Source organism: Corvus kubaryi, unplaced genomic scaffold (genome assembly GCF_017639235.1).
Source record: "Corvus kubaryi isolate FWS band 111438036 unplaced genomic scaffold, C.kubaryi_AGA036_p1.0 74, whole genome shotgun sequence".
NCBI classification, from domain to species: Eukaryota; Metazoa; Chordata; class Aves; order Passeriformes; family Corvidae; genus Corvus; species Corvus kubaryi.
In genome coordinates this window covers 14,733,867-14,753,878 of record NW_024582061.1, presented here as the reverse complement: position 1 = coordinate 14,753,878, position 20,012 = coordinate 14,733,867, and the positions used below count along the sequence as shown (strand labels likewise).

The window sequence follows — 20,012 nt, the reverse complement described above, 5'->3', positions numbered from 1 at the left end:
CTGCATGCTGACACAGAAAAATTAATTAAAGGCTTGTATACAAATAAAAAATGCGATAAAAGGCAACACAAATCCATTAAAACTGAGTTGTGCCTTATCAGCCTGTCTGCTTTTAAGATAACCAATTTTCTTACCTTGATAATGGGCATTTTACATAATGGGATGACGTCTCTTACTATAGACAGGTTCTACAGCATCTGATGTGGTGCTACAGAGGAAAGTACTAATGAGACTAGAGAAGATGCAGTTTAGAGCTGCAATTGTGAAACAGAGCTAATGTTGTTCGGGGTGATGTCTTTAAAAATAAAGATGAGCACAGGCTAGATCAGGTGCAAGAACATGCTTCTAGAGGCTGGGGAATAGTTAGCCTGTCATGTGACAGAAGACTGGAACAGCTGCGTGTTTGGATGGTTAGAGAGGGGATACATGAGGAAGGTTGGTTGTAAGGGAAAGAGAAAATATGGCTAAACCATAGGACAGTACTAGCACAAGAACAAAGGAAAGACAGAAATTGCTCTGGAATAGCATTAAGCTGGAGAGCACAGATCCCAGATACTCTAGAGCAGCCTTTTTGCTGGGATAGTGTAGCTGTAAAACCCAGCTCTAAGATACAGTGTGATAGATTTTATAAAAAGTTAAGCTGATGTTGTATGATAGCAGTTGATCTGATTCTGTGTCAGAAGATCTTTTCCTGTCTTCGTATTTCTGTAAATTTAAAATTATTCATACATGTAAGCATCTGCAGGAGCAAGGGTATGATTTTATAACAGTTACTTAACTTGTGTTACTGGAAATGCATGGGCATAGTAGGTCGGATGGTAATGCAGTTGGACTATTATCTCAAAACAGAATTACAGAGTGCAGCGCCATCTTATATTTGACTAATATTTATTGCAAGTCAGTGCGCAGTAGTAAACCAGCCCTTGTGGCCAGTCTTGCAGAAAATTCAGTAGTTTATTACTGGTCAGTAAAGTCCTGCTGTGTCCATCTTGGCAACTATGAGTTTAAAACTGGCTTTTGTCATATAATTATCTGAGGGACACAGGAAGTGTGATGCTTTGTTACCAAAGTATCACCCGAGTATCTCAATGCTGGTTAAGTCACAGTATTTAAGCCTACATCAAAAACTTTACAGCATGGTAGTTTTATTGGATTTGTAGTTAAAACAGCAGAGGTGCTTAGGTGATGCTCCCCGTCCTTGTTTTGTTTTGCCTATTTGATGGGTATTTATAGATAGGAAGATATGTGCACTAGGATTTGGAAATGTTTTATTCCCCTGAGGCTTGGTTGGAAATGACAAGAATTGGATTGTGAAATAAATGTAAGATGTTTAACTTAGTTAGGGATTTGGTTTTAAAACCTGGGGCAGTAATATGAAGTAGCAAAAACAGGCTGTGGAAAAGACTTTGGGTTTGTGTAAATTAATGCCTTTTCATAAAAAGATTTTATTGGAGATAATAAATTGCTTGAGTGCATAGTAATGAGCTATGCAAAAGAATGAGGGGCAGGCACCTTTTGAACATGTAGTTACAGAAAACAGAAGGAAATAAAAAGTATTGGTCGTTCAGAGGAAACCAGATTCTATCTGTGCCCCAAGGCAGGGCATTCAGGGAGGTGCTTCGAGGTTGCCAAAAAGCCCTCTGGTGAGGAGGTGGGGGCATAATGGTGAGGAGGAAGGGGCGTTATGGTGAGCTTCAGAATCATAATGGTGAGCTCCAGAATCATAATGGTGAGCTGTTTTGGGTCTGGGTCTAAGTAAGTTGGCCAAAGGCAGAATGAGATGGAAGTTCATTGTGGGAGCCTCATCCTTTTTCCCCAGTGAAGAGATCTAGAAGCATAGCTGCTTTTCCATTTATGGGCAACTGATTTCTCTGTCTGTGCAAATCTTCACACAGAAACAATGGCTATAGAAACTTTTATTTATTTATTTATTTTAGATGTAAAAAATGTCATGCTCTCCAAATACTCTCCAATATACTCTCCAAATTGGTCATGCTCCTTTTGTAAGGAAGGAGTGGCCCTGTGGCCCTAGGAAAGATGATGAGAGTGGGCGACAGCTGCTATAACCACTCACCCAGCTCATAGCTGTCCTTTTCCGAGGCGTCTCAGAAAGAAAGGGCAGTGGGAGCAGAGGACGAGCCAAGAGCTGTCCTGCTGGGCTGAGTGGGTCGGAGGGCTGTGGATTAGGCACCCGTAAGGTCTGTGCATGCAAATTGTGCTAGATAATGATCCGCATATCTTGAAGAAAAAGTAAATCTCAAGTTTAACTCTTTCTGAGGGGGAGGAAATTACGTGTAACACTGCCCCAGAGCTAGGCTGAGGCAGCTGTTTAGTGGTGCACAGCAGCACTACAGAAAAGTTAAAGATTAGAAATGCAAAAAGCCCCTGACTTTATGCATTTAAAATGGTATGTGTGGGGGAAATTTGGCTAGCCCTTCTTGGGTTTGATCACTGTAGCATGTTTATTTTTGAAACCTCAGAGGGAGGGGTTTTATCCCTGCTATCCTTTGGAGGAAGGTGGGAATCTTTTGTGGGCTTGGGCTGTTAACTCTTTGAGAACCCAGGTTTTGGCCAGTGTCAGGCTGGTGTGGTTTTTTGTAGTGATGGGTGAAACCTCATGCAATTTGTTATGGGAGGTCAGGCTCCCTTGGTGCACCCCCTGGCCATGGTGTATCTTCTAAGAATCAGCAGTGGATGTCTGGTAACGTGGCCGGCATGCGGGGCTGCTGGGGTGAGCCTGCTGGCCAGGCAGCTCCCCATCTGTCCCTGTCGGTCAGGAAGCAGATTCCTCTCTGGGAATGAGGAGGATGGGCTTCCTAAAATGGGCACAGCAACTGGCCCTGCCCAGCCTTGCCCCCTTCTCCCTGCTGCTCACCGTCCCATATGACAGAGTTAATCCCTCTCACCACCCCCAGTTTGACTGGAACAGCTGAGGGGGGACAACCCACCGGCCCAAGGCTGAGGCAGTGGGAGCCATTCCAGGGCCCAGCTCCCCCCGCAAGCCCTGGTTCCAGCAGCTGTCCCTGCTTGCCTCAGCTGGGGAGGGAGGAGAAGCGTTAAACGATACGGGCACACGCTCCCTTGTGAAAGAGATCCCTTCAGTCTGAGGTATCAGTGTGGCTTCTCCCCTCTCCCTCCCTCTGTCCCTGACACCAAAGGGTTTTACTATGCTAATCCCAGCACCTGTCCCTGCAGAGGACAGCAAGAAGGGTATGGTGGTGGGGGAGGAACAGTCCCATATGTTTTTCCCTGTCCTGGATTGGGAGTGTTCCCTCTGACGCACCTAGAGCCCAGAACATATGCTCTTTTCAGATCCTAAATGCTGTTTGCTTCCTCCCATCCCTGGCAGCAGTGGCTGCGAAGATCCTGTGTCCCCCTCTTCCTGGCAGTTGCTCTGTTTGCTGCCCGGGAATCGCAGGACACTCCTCAGTCGAGGCTTGCAGGGCCGTTTTCAGTAGAGGATTTCTAATTTTAGGAGCCTCTGCCGCCTATGGTTGAGCGCTGCCTTGCTGGATCCCAGAAGAGAGGGGCTGAGCTGTGCCGAGCCAGGCAGCTCCTTTTTATTTTCAGCTGAGCTAGTGTCAACCTGAGTGGCCCCAGAGGCCCGAGCCAAACACTGCGCAGGGCTGCCAGAGTCCTTCCCACAAGGCTGAAAGACGGAGACTCAGATTTGAAGCTTCCAGTCCTGTGTCCATTTGGCCTTTAGCTGGAGGATCTTTGGCTATGTATGGTGTGTATTGTATGGATTACCAATACCCAGTTGTCCAGGTAAGCAAAAGGACAGCGGCGACTTTAAAGAGTTTTGGTCTTTGCTCTGTATGTTATTTGGACAGAATTGGAGCTTACATGCTGGTTTTGTAGAAGGACACCGCTTCTGAGCTGGGCTTCTTGTGTCCCAGGCCTCTGCCCAGAGACCCTGCAGAGGGCTTTGAAGCTCCTACACCAGAGCAGTACATTTGATACTTTTTAACTCCAAGATTTGTCTTGTTTGAGACTTGTGTATTTTGGTTCGCATTTTTGGCCTGTTTCTTTGTTTGTTTGTTTGTAGGGGGGGTTGAACTGACAGCAGTGCTGTGCTCTGTGAACCAGTGTGTTGTTGAGTGTCTTACTGCGTTGTTGGGGCACATGTGACTTGTACGTGTGACTGCAGCCTGTCCCACAGGGATGCTGAGCCACACAGATCAGCTCCTCACCTATTCTCCTCCTCCCTCCTCCGAAACCACCCACAAAACCTCCGACAAAGTCTCATTTGTCACATTTTTGCTTTTAGAGGTCCAGAGAGGATGTGTAGGGTGAAGGGAACGGGTGGGTTTGAGAGCAGCGCTCGGGGCTGGGCAAAGCCTGTATTGCAGCCTCTTGCTGGGGGAGGGGGCTATATTTGGAGCACACGTGAGATTTGCTGGCCCAGTGTGTGGAGTCTTGGAGAAGACAGAGGCTGTGTGGGTCAGGCTCAAATACTTTTGGAGCCAAGTGGCAGATGATGTTCTCTAGGCAGTCCTTGGCTATTCAGTGTCAGCACTCCATGTCCTTACAGGCACCAAGTTTATCCAGAAAATGTGAAATGTAAACTAGCAGTTCACGATTATCTATGGTGAGATACATCAGATAGCCACTAAATAGCATTTTGTTAGCTTACCTTGTATCGGGGGTTTTATTACCCACATGAATAGAATCCACCAGCAGAAGTGTGTCTTTTGGTTGTTACGATTTGTTCCTGATAAATTGGTTCTTTGCACTTGAAACTCTTTTTTTCTTCCCTCTGGCCTTGGTCCAGCTGGCAGGTTTGCTCCATCTAAACTTGAGCCAGCACAGAAATGCAGGTAATGGGATGTTAAAATTGAAGGCTATGCTTTCTTTCCACCCTTAGCAGCAAAGGGTGAAAAATAGCATAGCAAAAAAAAAAAAAAAAGAAAACAAATCCTGAAGCTTCCTGAAAGCAGAGTATTTGTGGACTCCTCCTCTTCCTAGTTCCATGATTTCTATGAGTGTTAAACTAACCCAAGCATTTAAGAGTGTACATGTAGACTACTTAGTCAAACTAGAGGTTAGTTCTTCATCTGTGCTCTCATCTTTGTGATTTCAGTGGCCTTGTCCTGTAGCCTGCTGCATAAACATCCTTCTCCAGCTTCTTTGCCATTAGGATTTGAATGGTAGGAGCTAACCAGAAACTATCATGTACATCTGCACGAACACAGAAGAGACTATAAAAGTGTCACAGACGTGCTCAGGTGGGAGCAATGAGCTTTGCCTGGCATGATGAGCCTGATCAGCTGTGCCTGGCACTGCAGAGACAGACTAGTTAAATTTGCCCAAAGTTATTTCGAAACGCTACTTCTACAGCACAGTAATGAAGTTTTGATGCATATGTGCCCGTGATGCATGAGGAACTGTAAGAACTCATAAGTATTGGCATCTCGAGCTGTTCTGAATACATTGCTTTTTGAATAAATGCGGTAAGTAGGAAGGGGTGATCTCGTGGCTCTGAGCTATGTGTTCTTCAGGCTTCCAGCCTTCAGCTCTGCTTGTGCTTCTCTGTTCTTTTCAGCAGCAAGATTTCAGTTTGGGGTTTGGTTTTGCTTAGTAGAGGGTGGCAAACTGTGATGGTAAATTTAGGAGTGGTCCCATGATTCTCACACAGGAGGAGCTAAGTGGAGGTCCACTAAACTTAGTCTGCATGGCCATGAGACAACATCTGAACTCCCATCCCTCAGTGAGGAAAAATGAGTTGCACAGATTCACCAATTAATTTTGTAGGCCTTGCTCATTATCAGGTGTTGCTCCTGGGCTCCAGTAGAACCAAAGAAACAAAGATCTTAGGTGTTGCCATGTCTGGTCATGTTTTGCATGGTATTTTTAAGGTATTTTTTGGAACTCTGTATCAGATGCTCATTTAATCTGGTTCTGCAGCAGTGAAAGCTCTTGCAGACCTGCGTTTCTTGTTGCCTAAGCACATCCACTGAAAATTGGGTCTTTTCTCTTGTTCAACAGGAGCAAAGGTGGATAAATTCCCAGCATGGGGGAGGAGAAGCTTTCTGGCCCACAGTGGAGATGAAAGAGGGACACCAGCAGTAGATCACAGTGAAGGGAATTCCCACTCTGCTGGCACATGAGCAAAGCAGATGTACCAACTGGGTGGTGGTAGGCAGTGTGAGGGAAGGTTCTGTCCATGGTTGGGTGCCTCTTTTTCCTTAGAAGACTCTCTCTGATGGCAAATATTTCTAGGAGTTCCTCAGGTGAAGCCCAAAATGGAGTAGAAGTGGGGCTATTCTGGTTAACAGTAGTGGGATGATGTCCTGAATGTGGGATGATGTGCTACAGCCCTAGATCTGGGACAAGAGGATGCTACCTCATGGCACAGACAAGACTGAGTGAACACAACAGTTAAAGTACTTAAGTGGAGAGAATAAGGAGATTATCCTGAGTGATTTGCAGAGGTCTGATGAATAAGATGCACAATGCTGAAACCTGGTGCTTTGTCATGTCAAAGGTTTAAGGAGGTCACTGTGTTTTTTGCTGCTTTGAAATGGAATTTACACTCGACCTAGAACTGTGCTCCAGAATCTCAGGTTTGTAATAGGGGAGGAAAAACCAAATCCACTACTTCCCCTGGTTTTGCAACATTGCATGTAAATATGTAGTATTGTAACTTGCAAGTTACCAGAGAGGGTGAGATAACACAGAAAAACGTGGACTCTGACTCAGAGGCCTGTGGGCTGCAGCCTTGGAGGCTGGCTCCCTCCCAGAGGATCCCACATCACAGTTTGGTCGTGTTGGGCGGCTGGCCCGTGGCTCTCTGCCTCCATGCACTGGTGGCATGTAAGGGCTTCTGGTGTCTTGGTCTCCTGCTTTTCACGACAGGGGAGGGGACTGGCCCGTGACATGTGCTCCTGCTGGTCTCCTGCTGAATAAGGAGAGAAAGGGCAAGGGAAGGGAAGGAAGAAGGGAGGGAGCCAAAGATCAGTTTGCAGTGAGTGAAATTGGGAAACTAAAAAGCATCGTGGGTCAGCATGAGCTGCCTGGAGAGCAGTGCCGTAGCAGAAGCCCATGAAGCAAAACCACTAGGCTTTTTTTTTTTTTTTTTTTTTTTGCATGTGTAAATTATAACTGGGCATATTCATGCAAAGAAGAACACATGGGGATGCAAGGTGTTACTGTGCTGTAATTTGGCTTCTCTGCTGCTAAAGCCTGGGGAGTTTCTTGAGTACCAGGTGTCAAGAAGAGATACATCAGAGGGACAACTTGCCTGAGCTGGTTTTATCTCTGCGTCATGAGCACTGGAGCATCAGTACAGTCTTCTTGTCTAACCACGGAATTGGCAGTCCTGCACTCAGCCCTGTCCGTGGGTTTCCATGGGTGCAGTGTTGGGAAAAATCAATCAGAGCATCTCAGATCCCGTCTGGCAAATGGGGTAGCAGTGTATCGCTCTGTTTTATGGGGTCGCTGAGAGAACAGATGCTGTCAACCGTGGCGTGCTCAGGTGCTCGGGGCCAGATGCTTGCTGAAGATAAATGGGAGGGAAAAAAGCAAGCTGGGAAGGAGTCCAGCAGTCTCCAGGTTTTATGATGTTGGAAATGCAGATCCTGGCACGGATACTGCTTCCGGTTCATCCAACACACCGTGTAACCCACGCGTTCTCGCTTTTGTGGCAGGAGGGAGGTCTGTGCAAAACTGACAGCTCTCTCTCCAGCATCCTCCAGCCGGGAGATGCTCTTTGCCGTCTGGTGAGGTCTAGGCGAGGGAGGCCTGGGGCGCTAGGCATGGTAGGTGCGGCGGAGCTCGGGCCGGCCGTGGGGTTATGCCGGCCGGGACCGGCGCTGCACGGGGCCACCTTCGCTTTTGTTTCCAGCTCGCGTTTGCGCCTTCGCCGAGCCTCCCGCTTCCCGGGGAGCGGTGGGGAGTCCCGGCGGGCGGGCGAGGGAGCGCCTCGCTGGGGCGGGGGGTGGCCGTGCCGAGCCGATCCAGCCGGGCGGGGCGAGGCGGGGCGCGGCGGGGGCGGCCCCGGCTCGCATTAATTATCTTCGGCATTCGGGGCGGCGCTTCCCGCAGCCATCTGGCTGAGCCGGGGGGGCGGCGGGCGGGGGGGGAGGGAGGGGGAAGAAGGGGAGGAACACGGGAGAAGAAAGAGAGGAAAAAGGGCTCGGGGAGCACCGCGCCGGCGAGGCAGCGCAGCGCAGCGCAGGCACCCGCCGCCGCCGCCCGCCTCCACGGGGCTGCTGCTTTTTTATTTAATTTTATTTTTTTCTCTCTTTTTTTTTTAAATTTCCCCTCTCCCCTGCGGCCGGCCTCCCCCATTTTGGTTTATGGAGAAAAAGAAAATGGTAACTCAGGTAAGGGTGGCGGGCGGGCCGGGCTCCGGCGGCTGTCCGCCCGGCTTTGTCTGGGCGGGGAGCGGGGCGCCCGGTGCGGAGCGGTGCGGGAGGGAGCCCCGCCGCGCCGGGCACCCGCGGTGGGAGCTTTGGGGAAGGGGCTTCTGCGGTCCCCCTGCCCGAAGCAACCTCGCAGTGCCCTCTAGAGAGAGCGGTGCGCGAGGGGCACGGGTGCCCCTGCTTCGAGTTAGGCTAAATCCGCCTTTGAACGGCCGATCCCGAAGGTGAACGTCTTGCCCGCCGCTTCTCCATCCGGCTGCCGGTCACCGCGGGGGCCGGGAAGCCCTTGTAGGTAGCTGTAGGCGTGGGGCTGCCCGTGTCTTCCCGGGGGGAAAGCGGCTGACGTTTCCTGAGGAGCGCGCCCAGCTGCCAGGGCCATCGCACATCCACCGCAAGGGGTTTTGGTCGGACAGTGCTCGCCTTTTAAGGCTACTGAATGCTTTTGGATTTTCAATTTTTTTTTTTTTTTTTTTTTTTTTTTCTTTTTTTTGGCATGGCATATGCAAGTCGCCACCGGAGGGAGCGGGCAGAGGGAGGGAGGAGTAGGAGATCGGCATCGTGGAGCTGGAATCCTTTGGAGTTAGGCATTATATAATGTCCCCGCAGTGCCTTGCAGAGCTGGAAACCTTTGGGGGATATTTCCAAAGGGGGTGGAGGGAAGGAATCTCAGAAGGAACTTTTCTTCAAATCTGGGTTTCACAAGTGATTTTTTTCTGTAGAGCTTCGCAGGTCTACAGAGTAGATGCATACTGCCTTTTTGGCTTTCCTTAGCTCTGGCTGAACCCCTCTTCACTAGCTGCTGCCGAGATCCTGCGTGTCCCACTGCGAGGGGCAGCTCTTTCAGTGGTGCCTAACTCAGAATGAATCTGCTGCGAGAAGTGACACCACTTTGACCCTTTCTCTCTCTCATCTTGCATTGATTTTCAGTGGCTGAAAAATAGGTCTCTGTCCACTCTAAAGGTATCTTTCCAGGCTCCCAAACCCCACCTTCTGCTTCTGCTATTTAGTCCCTTCCAGTACAGATTCCTTTTTATCTGGACCAAGGCTTTCTGTTTTGAGACAGAAGAGCTCTGCAGAAATCTCGTGGGGCTTTCTGTACCTATATTTAGTTTAGCAAGTGATGCTGGAAAGCTGTGTCTCTGCAGTCAGGGTCCATTTCTGTTTTGCTGTGTGCTCTGAGTTTGCCTGGTCAGATGGAGGTGTGTGCCCCTAAGCTGTAGGTTGACGTGTGCACATTTTGGAGAGTTGTTCTGCACAGCCTTGTGTTGCAATGTGCTCTCAGCCACAGCCGTCATGCTCAGAGCCCGTGTATGTCTGTGCGGTGCAGAAAGGTGCCTGGGTCACCAGGACCAAGTGTGTGTAGTTTGTGCGTGTCTGGGACTGAGCACCCTGGAGCATGAGCCTGTTGGCTTGGGGATGTGCAGAGCTGGGAAGGATGGGATTCTACTGGAGCACTGGCTGAAACGGGAGGCTATAAACTCATTTAAAGGTTTGGGATATCCTAATAGACTCCAGGGAAATCTGTCTTCCACAGAAACTGTTAATTTATTGACACGGGGAAGGAGGTATCAAGACTGTGCACTAGTAGTATTGTGTGACCTTGAATTGCGATTGTCTAAGAGTATGTACTATTTAGTATAGGTTTTCAGGACTTGCATTGTGTATTTACATGCTGAGATGCTGGAGAAGATGCATATTAAAAAAACAGTAGGAGAGGAGAGCTCGGACTGTGTGTCGGTTGGGGATCCAGATGAACGGCGGATAGCCCTTGTACGCAGAGTTGAGGAAGCCAGCACAGGTGAGTTCAGCTCTAGCACAGTGCTGCCTTCTCTCAGGGGGAGCATTTGGCTGCTAGGCTGGTCCTTAGCAGTACTTCACCGCAGGTTTGGCCAAACATGGGGCTGAAGGAGCGTGTCACATTCAAGACAATATCCCCAGCCACGTTATTCTTACTCTGCAGTGTTGCCTGAAGCAGTGGAGTGCCGTTACTTAAACCTGTGAACTTACTTCCTTGGGGCTCTGTCTCATTTATGAAAAGTAAATATTGTTAGTATGTTAAGCTGGTAATTGCCCCTGAATGAATTCAGCATTGCTACAGTCTTGCTCCGTTTAGTTCAGTCTCCAGAAAACATTGCCTACCTGGTCTGAGTTCTCTTGTATTGTAGGGAGCAAGCCTGCCTGTCTTCCTCGGAGATCTGAGAGATGAGCTTCTGTATAGGCATGACAAGCTGATAGAACAGAATAAATATGAGTGTGTGGAGTGACAATACTAGAAACAGCGATGGAAAGAAATGGGAGATGCTGGGAGGTAGAAACGTGCTTGAAAAAGAGGAAACAAAAATTGCTAATGAGAGTAAGAGCTCAGATTCATTAACAGAAAGTACCTTAGCCTTATCCCCCTTAATCCTAAATCAGTGAAAATGAGTGTTAAACGAGGCCCAGTACATTATGTACTAATTGCAGATAAAAGAGAGTGTCTTCTGTGGATGGGAATTATATGCTAAAAGGCTTTTTCTCTGTGTGGTGCATGGTGAGGTTGCTGGCTTGCGTGGAGCACAAAGCCCTCCCTTTCTTGGACAGCCCAGTGCCTTGCTGGCGTTTTCCTCCAAATCTGTTTCCCATCAGGGCTGGGAGAGGGGGAAGGTGTCGAGCATCTCAGAGAGTGGGGAGGGAGCTGCTGCCTCCTTAAGGGGTCCTCCCAGCCCATGTGGCAGCCGGCAGTGCTGAGTGTGTGTGCGTGTGTGTATGTGTGTGCCTTTGTAATGAATCCCCCCGCCATTGTCTGCTCCCCTCCCTGCTCTCGGCAATGGAACCTTTCACCTGGGCTGCTGCCCGTTGGCGGGCCTTCTTCCAAGATAGGAGGAGGAGGAAGGGCTGCTTGTGGTAATTAAAGCCAGACCTTGGAGAACTGCTAGTTTCTGACCTCAGCACCCCATTTTCCTTCTTTCTCTGTCTTGAGTTCCCAGCTTTTGATGTGGGTGTAAGCAGGAACATCAGAAGGTCCGCTTTTGTGCAGCTGTAGGATCACCAGTCTCCATTTTGTTGCACCATTTGAAGCATCTTTGCTGCCCTGCCTGCCAGCATGCCCCCTCTTGTCCCCCTCAGCACCCCTTGGAGGCTCCAGCCAGCGCCGTTTATCTTGGCACGTGTTTGACTTGCTACACTCTGCCCAGGGCTCAGGGAGGTGATGGCGTTTGTGGCTTTGAGACTAATTTATGTCCTTGTTAAAATGAACCAGCAAGCAGTCTCATTTTTTCCAGAGGTTTTCTTCCCTTTCCCTTCCCCCTTCTATAACCCTTTCCCTCCCAGACCCTGTGTGTAGCTGTGAGACAACTTGTGCCGCCAAAAGTTGCTTGCTCAGTCAGTGATTTGTTTTTTTAAATTTAAAAAACCCAACAATTGCAGTGCTCCTTAAATGGAGATCTTATTTAAATCAGACCAGCGGCTGACTCATTAAAGGCCGCTCTGTCTCCTTTCCGTTCCTCTGCCTCATTCCCTTTCCCTGTCTTTCTCTACCTCCCGTTACAGTAATGGTAAATGGTAAAAACAGATCTTTGTGTTCCATGTTGGGACCGTGCAGGGGTGTGTAGTTGGAGGGGGGAGACAGGAGATGGGGAACCCTGTCACGACAGCCACCTTGTGCTAGCTAAAAATGTACAATGCATCCCATTATAGGAGACCATCCTCCTTTGTTTGAACTGTCTGCAAGGGAGACTGAGTCCCAGAACAGCCTCCCCCCTCCAGTCCCCTTATAGCTGCTTTAGGTTCTGTTCCCCTCCAGGCAAGCTGGATGCTGCAGGATTCCCCTGCTCCCTTAAAAGAAAGAATTAAGAAAGAAAAGCTTTATCTGTGTGTGGTGGAAGGCCCCCTTTTTTCCTGCTGGACTTTTCTTAGGAGCTACCATTATTTCGCTGTCCCTTTTCCCTGCTTTGAGGATTGCATGTCCCTTTCCTTTCAGGCCAGTTGTCCCTTCTGTTTGCTCCTTGCTTTGGTGTTACTCTAGTAAACTTGCATGAGCTGTCTGAAGGGGATTGCTCTCTTCTCTGTCCATGGACTTCTGCTCTTCCCCTTTCTTTGCTGTTCAAGAAATGGGGCTTGTTTACGTGGTATCTGACTCAGTGCCTATACCTATCCCCTAGTTTTTCATTCCCTTCTACTGTATGCCATAGGACTTCTCTTTAGTGCTGCAAATACCATGTCAGCATCAGAGGTTTGTGTGAGAGAAATCCTGTCCAGTCACTTTTCCAGGAGACTATCCCCTGGGAATGCAAAGATTAATCTGCATCACACTTTCCCTGATACTAGGACATAGTTGCTTGAGGTGGGGCTATGGGTTGTCTCTGTAACTGTTGTTATACTTAGAGATTTAACTGCTGGTTGAGAAGGACTTACTCTTAAGGGCCTAAAAATCAATGGGGCCTGTCAGAACCTGGTGAGTGTTTTTTAATCTTTCTCTCTTTGCCCCCTGTGCTGAGCACTTTCAGATGCATTGGAGTAGAAGTGAACCACTGCAGGTGCTTGCAGAGCTGCCTTGAGATGGCAGAAACTGTATTCAATGTTGCCTAGGCAGGATGGAGAAAAGCAACTTGATACAGCACTGCCATTTCCTTGAGTCCCTGTCCTAGAAATAACCTCACTGCTCCCTAGTGCATTTCTTCTGCAGGTGACTAGGTGGTTATCCCTGGGAATTGAGAAATGAGGATGCCCAAGTTTGCTGTGGTATTTGATTGCCAAGGCTGTGTAAATTTAACATACTGTTTTAATTGTATTTTAAGAACTATTAATTTATGAAGTTTCTGGATCAGTGAAGAGGTTGTAGTGAGCTACCAAAAATTACAAAAGTTCAAGGTTGCAAAGGAGGGAGGCCCTTAAAACCAGCAACATCTTTCCCACCAGGTTATTAATTCATGATGGCTCCATTGCATTTAATTAGTATTGACCAGCCTTCTACTATAAAATTCTAACACCAGTGCAAAAGGGGTCTGCAATGGGCGTCTCTGTGTGTGATGTTTTTTAGACATGGATTCTGGTTTTACTAACTGCTTCGGGTAAAATGCTCCATGTTCCTGTTTTAGGTCCAGTTCCAGCAAATGATGTGTGCAGTTGGCTGTCCCTTTGCAGTGAGTTCCGTAACATACTTACCTCGCAGCTGCAGAGTCACAGACTAACAGACATTCCTTGGACGTCTGAGTATCAGGGAGCAGATGGTTAATTTGCCTCAGTCTTCTGTCAAATACTGTTTCAAAGGATGTAGTCAGTATTCTTTCTATCAGACATGTTCCCTAGAATCAGAGTAGAGAAATGTTAATTTTCCTACCGAAAGTATTTTGGTGTGCTTCTGTAGAGTCACTCATGATCCTGTGCTGTGCAGGATGGTTTTTTGCTGGGCTATTGGAGGCTGTGCTATGGCCAGTGAGGGCAGGAGATGTATAGGCTGGTTTTGTAGAGCTCATAGAAGCTAGAGCAATTATTGCTCAATTGGAAGCTTTTGGAAAAAATAGAGTGTGTTTTGCCTGCATAAAAGAAAATGGGACAAATGCTGTTCAACAGTGTCCTTTGCTTAATACCTGATCTTCTTTTTCTTTGCAAAACTGTTCATTAAACAATGTTATCCTTAAACTGAATTGAGAGTGATCAAGATGGTAGTGGGGAGGCATTTTGATTCCAGGCCATTTCTGTATTTTAAGTTGGGAAAGAAACCTTCATTTGTTCTGTTTATTTCTGTGTCTGTTTATGATACTCTTTAATTACATGTTTGTATGTTATTTTTTCCACAAGAAAGAAAAAAAAGACTACACTCTAGCGGTATCCATCAGCTTCAGTATATGTGGTACCATGATGACCTCTGCAAGTTATCAGTGGCAGAGTTGGCCATCCCAGATACAACCCACAGACCTCTGCCAGTTTGACTGAATGTGTAATTAGCTGTCATTTTCTGTGCACGGCAGCTTGATCAGTGTTTGCCAGTTGGTTTTGTGTATTTGCTGACAGCAGAGGAATGGTGACATGTTGCAGTATTAGGCTCTGGTTTAGGCTTTGGGGGTGTACACTAGTATGCACATTTTCCCCTCTCTTCCATCCCTGTGTGACCTCTCCTGTCTCAGCTCTACCCTCCATCACTGGAGGATGGATGGATGCTGCTTCTTCCTCTTACTCTCTTCCCATGATCCCTGGTCAGTAGCTTGTCCCATACAAGCCATACTGTACCCATGCTCTCCCCGTCTCCGTTCCTCTCCAGTTATGTGCCCTCCTGTTCTGGCAGACTACTACTTTACCATGATCACTTCAGTTCCTTCTCAGCTGATTTTTAGACCTGCTTATTCTTTGCTTCTCTTCCTCCTCCTCTTCCTCCTCCTCCTCCTCCTCCCTGTCCTCACTACAGTCTCCTTGTCATAGGCTTTTTTAACTCTCCACCCACTCCCTTCATTCCTCATTTAGTTTGCCTTTTCTGCTCCTATTGCAGTCATACTTGTCTGTTCTATCTCTTTGCTCACTGTTGCTGCCTGTGCTGATAGTGCTCAGGGTTCTCGTTTCAATTTAATTTTCTCCTGTTCTGCTAACAGGTCTGTTTCTTGGTTTTTTTGGATTTGAGGTGGGTAACTGCTACTTGATGTTACATCATCCCTACAAAGGAGATGGTGCAAAGTACTGGAGATGGATCATTTCCCTGCTGTCAGTGATCTCCAGACCTGGATCTGATGGCCTGATCTACATGGCCAGTATCTCTTGTGAAGCTGTGGATAATCTCCAAATGGGAGTGTGAAATCACAGGAAATGGGGTGCAAGCGGCACTGCCAGCCACCCTTAAGAGCATCTCTGTTTCCTGTTAGAATAAACAATATCTAAACCATTCTTGATGGCGAGTAACCTGCCTTAAAAGCATTTGCAATGCCACTGCCGGCCTTTCTGAACAATGCTAAGTCTTCACTTACATAAAGCTTGTTGCCACCATTTGTTCTTTCTGTGAGGAATATAAAGAATGGATCAGTTCTTTCATTTTTGGCAGGTTTTGCATGCTGTTACTTCTTTTTTTTTTTAGTCTTTTAGCCTTTTTTGACCATTGCATATGGCTTTACTAGGAGATTTAGTTGATTAAATGTAAGACAGGTGCTGCAATTTTCTATACTTTTGTTATACTGCTGGTCAGATTTTGGTAGCTTTTTAGTATGGTTGCTAAATATAGATTCCTGAAATGCAAATTTTTCTGTTAAATAAGAAGTTCTCTTAGACTTTTCAAAGTGTGTGTGGTGGTTTCCTCCTCCCTTAATCATAAACAAGACAAAATATGCCCCCTACTTTTTTCTCGGGTTGTATTGCTACGGCTTAAGTAACAAAAGAAGTCACCAACTCCAAAATCAATTACAGATAGCATGAAAAAAATTTTCAGTATGAATGGTTTATTGGAATTTTAACAACTGAAAACTGGATCCTGCGATGAAGTACCAACTAGCCTGGCTCTTCCAGCCCTGCCTGTAATGGAGAGTTTTACCCTGAGTAGTCTCTAAATACTTAACTGGAATTGCGCTCCAAGTAGCCTGTAATCTGAGGGTGCATGGATACACAAAAAATGTCCAAGTAATTGCAAGGGTAATCTTTCTAGCTTCTGAAGTCTGCCCTCAGGCTGGGAGTCTTGAGTATGGTTAAAACCCTCTGAACTGTCCTCCTGGTTATCCTGCTTAAAATTCATGGTGTCTGCAGTTGTGGTCCTGTAGAGTTTAGGATTTCTCTGTGCTGTATGTAAGTCCTGGTGTCCATGAGTTATCTGACTCGGAGGGCATATTTGACTTTCAGATAATTGCTTTTGATTAGCCAAGATGTAGATAATCAGAGTCTGACCTATGCAGTGCATAGACCATCATTCAGCTATCAGGTCTCACTGAGGCTCCTTATCTAAGCCTATGCTCTCCTTCCAGTCCTAATAGCAAAACCTGCTTTAAATTACTTTAAAGGTTTGATTTAAAAATGCCTTGGAGAGGAGTTTGGATTTCTTGGATAGTACTAGTCCTCCTTTGTCTAGTGTACCCTCCGTGAAGAGCGAAACCCTTAATTTGATTTGTTGTTCTTTGTAGCTTTTCTCATTTTTGCTATTGCATCATATGAAAGGAGGTTATCAAAACGGAACAATTATGCAAAGTACTTAGGAGTATTAGAGAGCAGGAGTATGAAAGGCTTTTGTTTTTCAGCGTGCGTCCCTTCCTGCTTTATAAAGTGTGGTTGAGATGAAAAGAGCAGCAAGGGAAAAGATTTCAGTTTCAACAGGCATAGTTTTAAATCTATCTGAACTTAAAAAGGATCCATCCGGCTTGAATCAGTAGGTAGAAGAGGAACAGCGTGTTAATTTGGTGAAATTAGTGAATCAATCAGTTTGTTGACTGTTGGTTGACTATAAGATACTGCGCTATGTTAGCTTTGCTTAGTGCTCAAATATTTAATGCAGATTAGTTTGCTTTAACTTTCCCTTTTGCTTTGTGTGTGATGCTGTTTAATGTTGTTACATTTGCTTTGCAAATCCTTTTTCAGGTCTGTTTCCACCCTGTTCCAGGATGAAGCATTCTATCTTGAAGCAGTGGGAAAGGGAGGAAAAGTAGTTCTAGTTTCGTATAAGTTTGGTAGGGGAGGTGTTATTACTTTTTTGGAGTCATGTTAGATTGTCACAGATTGGCTCCGTCACACAAAGAGTGTAGTGTGGTGAGATAGAGGAATGAGGAAGGTGGTGACTGAAGGCTGTGGTGAGAACTTTGGACAGTTCCTTGCTCCATGTGTCCTTCACAGGGACATGGGTGACAGACTGTGAGTACACTTAAGTGTGACTGATGAGGACGTGTAGTCAAGGAGGGGCTGACCCTCTTGGTGCCAGAAAGAATTTAGGTCATCCAAAGCCAGTTGCAAACCTTCACCCGAAGAGAATTTTTCTGAGGGACTCTAGGTCTTCAAAGCCTCTTTTGATCAGAATGCTGCAAGGGGTGTGAGAATGAACTTATTTGGGAGCATGGACTTCTGAAGGGTGGAAAAAATACTGTGGAGATCTCAGTGCTTCATCAGAAAGTGAGACTTCTGAATACTTTGTCTTATTCAATGAGATGAATCTAAATCTGGTTTAAGCAGATTAAAGATCTGTGATCCATGTTTTCCATCAAGTCTGAAACTGTAGCTTTGAGCAGCTCAATGACTTTGACCCTAGAAAAAATGAAGGTCTTTTAACAAGCCCTGCTGTGAGGAGGTGAGAAAGGCGGTGACTTTACTGTCCCTTTCAGCTCAACTGTGATTTCTCAGGAACATTTTTTGGGTTTTGTTAGGAGTACTCTTAATTGGTTTTGACAGTGAGCTGCAGGAATTACTGCAAGTGTTGCACAGAAGTCAAGAGAAAGCTGCACTGAAGGCAGTCTCCATTCAGATCCATGCCTGCCTGGCCCCCCTGCCTGCCAGCTCCAAGCCTCCCTGCCTGATGAGTGGCTGGGGTCCTGCTTGGCAGCTGACGTGGCCGAGAACATGTGTCCCAACCAGACCTCCTCTTAAATCAGAAGTATATAGGAAGCCAGTGGTTTTTTTTTTTTTTTCAGTGGGTGGATAGGAAACTTTGAGCTGTGTTATTTGTAACACAGAGAGGAAGAATAGCTAGAACTGAGTAATAGGAATTTCCTAATGTTTTGGAGGAGCATAAAGGAAGATAAATTTCATTCTTCTAGGGTGTTTGTAGAGGGCTGTAGTGGCGCTCAAAAGTGTAGTAGGCCTCTAGGTTAGCTGCGAGGCTCTGTGGGTCGTTATACAGTTATTCTGAGATACTCTCTGGCCTAAATCTAGGAGAAAAGAATATGGTGGCAAGAAAGAACCTCCTGGCTTATGAGCCTCCTGGCTACTGTTCAGACAGTCCTAGCAGAAGAGTGTTCCTGTAGCCAATCATAAAATCTTAAAATCATTTAATGATTTGGGTTGGAAAGGATCTTTAAAGGTTCTCTAGTCCAACCCCTCTGCAATGAGCAGGGACATCTTCAACAGCTCAGCTGTGAAGTGGTTCGGGATTTGCCTTCAGCTGTGTGTGTCCCAAATTTCTGCGAGGGGATTGCTGTGCCTATGTAAGCTGTTCCTGTGCCCTCATGTGAGGTCAGCTGTGTTAGACCTGCTCTTGCTGAAGAGCATGGAGATGAGTCTGTTGATTAGGTGTGATGTTGGTCATACCCAGCAGAAGCAGAGCACAAAACCTTTTCCTTTGTGATCATCTAAGATCAACCATGGCTATAAAATGCAGGTGGTCCTTGTTCCCTGTGGTGCCAAATGCTGAGGTACTGAAAAGGCTTTATGTCCTAGACATGCAAGAAGAAGCTAAAAGAGCAGTTTTCATCCTAAAGACTTTAAAGGAAGTTTTTCAGATGTATCAGTCTTCCTGTGAATCATCTAGTGGATGTTTGAAGGCCTAACAAACCAAGGAGACTTCAGTTAACAATGAGTATATTGGTTGCTGTGGGCTACTACTCATGCTGTTGTTGGCCGCTTTTGAACATTAACACTTCCTAAAAATTTAACAGGACAGAAACAAAGCTCAGTTTGTGATGATGGGCAGTTCAGATCCCATCAAACAAGATGAAGTTAAAACCAAATGTTGAGGGCTCATGCTGAAGAACATTTCTCAGGTTTGACAGTGATGTCTGTGGGCTATCTCATCTAGGGGATGAGCAAGCTGGGTCTCTAACTTCCCAAGCTGAGTGCGTTGGGTTGCAGACCTCTGTTTTCAAGGAGCATCTTTGTAGGACAGAGCAACTGCCTTCTGTCTGTTCCATGCAGTAGCTTCAGACTGCGGAGAAATTATTCCAGTTTCTTATGTCCTCATTGCTTTGCATTGAAAATTCTACATCTTCAAAAGAACAATTCACTTCTGCTTTCTTCTTGTTTCAGTTAATTGGGCTCATTCTAAAGCGGTGAGGATTATCATCTGGCCCACTTACATACTTGTCCTGCAGGATCTCCTTCCTCCCTGACCTCACTGTTACATGTTTCACACATCGTATCTCTTAAAGGAGGCAGTAGCACCTTTGAAAATTAGAAGATACCATAGAGTCTGCTCAGATCTTGTGGTGTTTTAGGTCAGCTGTCAGTGATAGTAACCTGATCTATGGCAAATCTTTCCCTCCCTCTCCCCAGGGTGCCTGCGCAGTCCTTTGCATGCCAGTGAAGCCGATATGATCCAAATTAACTTTTTCATCTGTTTGCATTTATTTTCTGAGTCATGAGAGGTCCTCAGGAGCCATAAAAATTAAATGTTGTTTTCCTTTCTAATGTTTTTTGTATGGTATCAAAAATGTGGTTTTTTTATTCTTACCTGGGATCAGATGCTGTTTTTTCCATGCTGCTGGGTATGCTGCCCATCATGGGAGTAACACAGAGCTGCGGAGTCAGCAGAGGAGTGCTCATTATTTTGATGTCTGCTGTAAAATGGTGGCTCCTGCTCTAAATTACTTGGGTGAGGTAATTGCTCATCTTCCAAGATGTTTTCCTTCCTCTGTGTATGAGCTCTGTTAATAAGATAGGAAAGTACAAGGTGTTTTTTGGGCCAGGTTGCGCCTGACTTCTGACTGGATCCTTTAGTTTCAGTGATATATGAAGGACAGCTGGGGTGGTAGTTAGAAGCAGAGATGTAAAATCCTAGGACTT

General features: G+C 46.4%; 1 protein-coding gene across 19 annotated transcripts in view; it reads left to right on the top strand.

The window, feature by feature from the left end:
- RBFOX2 (RNA binding fox-1 homolog 2) overlaps positions 1-20,012 on the top strand; it is a 172,099-nt gene that overhangs the window by 77,077 nt on the left and 75,010 nt on the right. For 4 of the 19 annotated variants that reach the window (XM_042051170.1, XM_042051166.1, XM_042051160.1 and 1 more), the window contains exon 1: positions 7,738-7,760. The exons of 9 other annotated variants lie outside the window; for them this stretch is intronic. In XM_042051170.1, coding sequence (XP_041907104.1) covers positions 7,758-7,760 — 3 coding nt within the window. In that variant the 5' untranslated portion in view covers positions 7,738-7,757. Of the gene's footprint in view, positions 1-3,708; positions 3,769-7,736; positions 7,761-8,142; positions 8,328-20,012 lie in introns of those variants that run through there. 6 more of the 19 variants (XM_042051164.1, XM_042051168.1, XM_042051173.1 and 3 more) reach the window with 4 other exon arrangements.